At 47.0% G+C, this 1,591-nt stretch overlaps 1 protein-coding gene across 1 annotated transcript; it reads right to left on the bottom strand.

The window, feature by feature from the left end:
- Window positions 1-6: 6 nt before the first annotated feature.
- Window positions 7-1,587, bottom strand: LOC106632196 (mycocerosic acid synthase-like polyketide synthase; the record flags this gene model as incomplete). The annotated part of the gene is made up of 1 exon (XM_014311704.2): window positions 7-1,587. A coding segment is annotated over one exon (1,581 nt), but the record flags the coding sequence as incomplete, so codon positions are not given.
- Window positions 1,588-1,591: the final 4 nt, after the last annotated feature.

Raw genomic sequence — 1,591 nt, forward strand, 5'->3', positions numbered from 1 at the left:
CCCAGACAAGTCTTTTGCTGTGTATGGATCAGAAGTGTGCAAAGTGAATGATTGTGATTTCTGGAGTGATCTTATGGGTTGGATATAATCTGCATCTACAAAAGGTGTGCGTCTGATTTCGGAAACGTAAATTCTTCCCTGGCTGATGCAGACTTCTGGATAGTCCCCACCTTTGTACTTGATAAGAACATCTGCTAACACTGAGATGTCCAGGGAAGTGGAGGAGCTGAGGTCAATCAACTGAAATGTGATTTCTGGAAATTCAACAATACAGGCTCTGGTCATGCCATACAATGCAAACCCACAGTTAATGTGGTCCACATATCTCTCTGTTGTTCTGTAGGTGATCACTCTGACGGAGCAGCAAGTCCTCTTCTCTCTTAGTGCCACCACTACCTGGCGATAGGCTTCGCAGCACTTTGCCAACTGATCTACTGCTTTCCTTGGGGAATCTTCATTTAACTTTTGAATTCCCCACAGGAAGAGAATTTCATCATAATCCTTAACCTCTTCTCTCATTTTGTTCTGTGCATCACCTTCCACGAGGCAATCCCAGCCTTCAAACATAACATATCTCGAAGCAGGATGCAAGTATTTTTTGAGCTGCTCAGCTATCCCAAATTTGTCTGCAAACACAAGGACTCTGGGCTTAAACCCCAGATGTCCAATTGTCTGTGAAAGAGAGACTTCTTTCCATTTGTTTTGAAACAGAAACTCATTGTCTCTGGAAGACGATTCCTTCATGAAAGTGATGGCAACGCGCTTGAGCTCAGCCAAAACAGAGCCGTGCTTGTCCACAAAGCACCCACAGACCTCAAGGCAGTTCCCCGTGGATTTGCTCATTCTCATGTATATCATCATTTCCTCCTGCAGTGGGCGGAGCACCACCAGGCTGCCTATCCCAGAAGGAAAACCTGCTCTGGAGTGGACTGTCCTTGAGGTCAGGACAGCGGTCATCTGCAGAAAGCAGTCGAGCAGCACTGGGTGGATACAGTAGCTGTACATGTCTCTGGCGGTCTCCTCATTCACCTTTATGCTTGTTATAGCTTCCTTTAGCTCCTGGCAATAATGCACATCACTGAGCTGCCTGAATATGGAGCCATACTGAAAGCCAACCTGAGACAGTGCTTCATAAAGTTCCTCTCTGCTAATCACTGACTTGCATCTTCGATAGATGGCTTGGCAAGAGATGCTGCTTTCTTCCACCACACCTTCAAGGCCCTTGGCCACTTGGCCAGCAGCATAAACTGCGTTGGAGGAAGAGAGAACCTCAAAGGTTGTCATGGCTTTTTGTGGACTCAGCTTGATACTCAGCACTTGGGAATTCTGTGCAAGAACACACGGTGCAGAAAAACTGATACTCAGCTGGCAAGTGCTCAGAGGCACTTTGGGTTCTGAGCTGCTCATCACAGAGGCCAGACCAAGCTCCACATAGAAAGCACCAGGGACTAAGGCCACTCCGTTGTTCTTGTGCTCATATAAGTACGGTGTCGTTTCCTGGGACACCAGGCAGCCAAACTCCAAGTTGTCACTGTTTATACTGTAAATCAAAGAATGACTGGCGCTGACACCTCTTCGGCTTGCTTGTTGA

Source organism: Geospiza fortis, unplaced genomic scaffold (assembly GCF_000277835.1).
Source record: "Geospiza fortis unplaced genomic scaffold, GeoFor_1.0 C13589842, whole genome shotgun sequence".
Classification (NCBI taxonomy): domain Eukaryota; kingdom Metazoa; phylum Chordata; class Aves; order Passeriformes; family Thraupidae; genus Geospiza; species Geospiza fortis.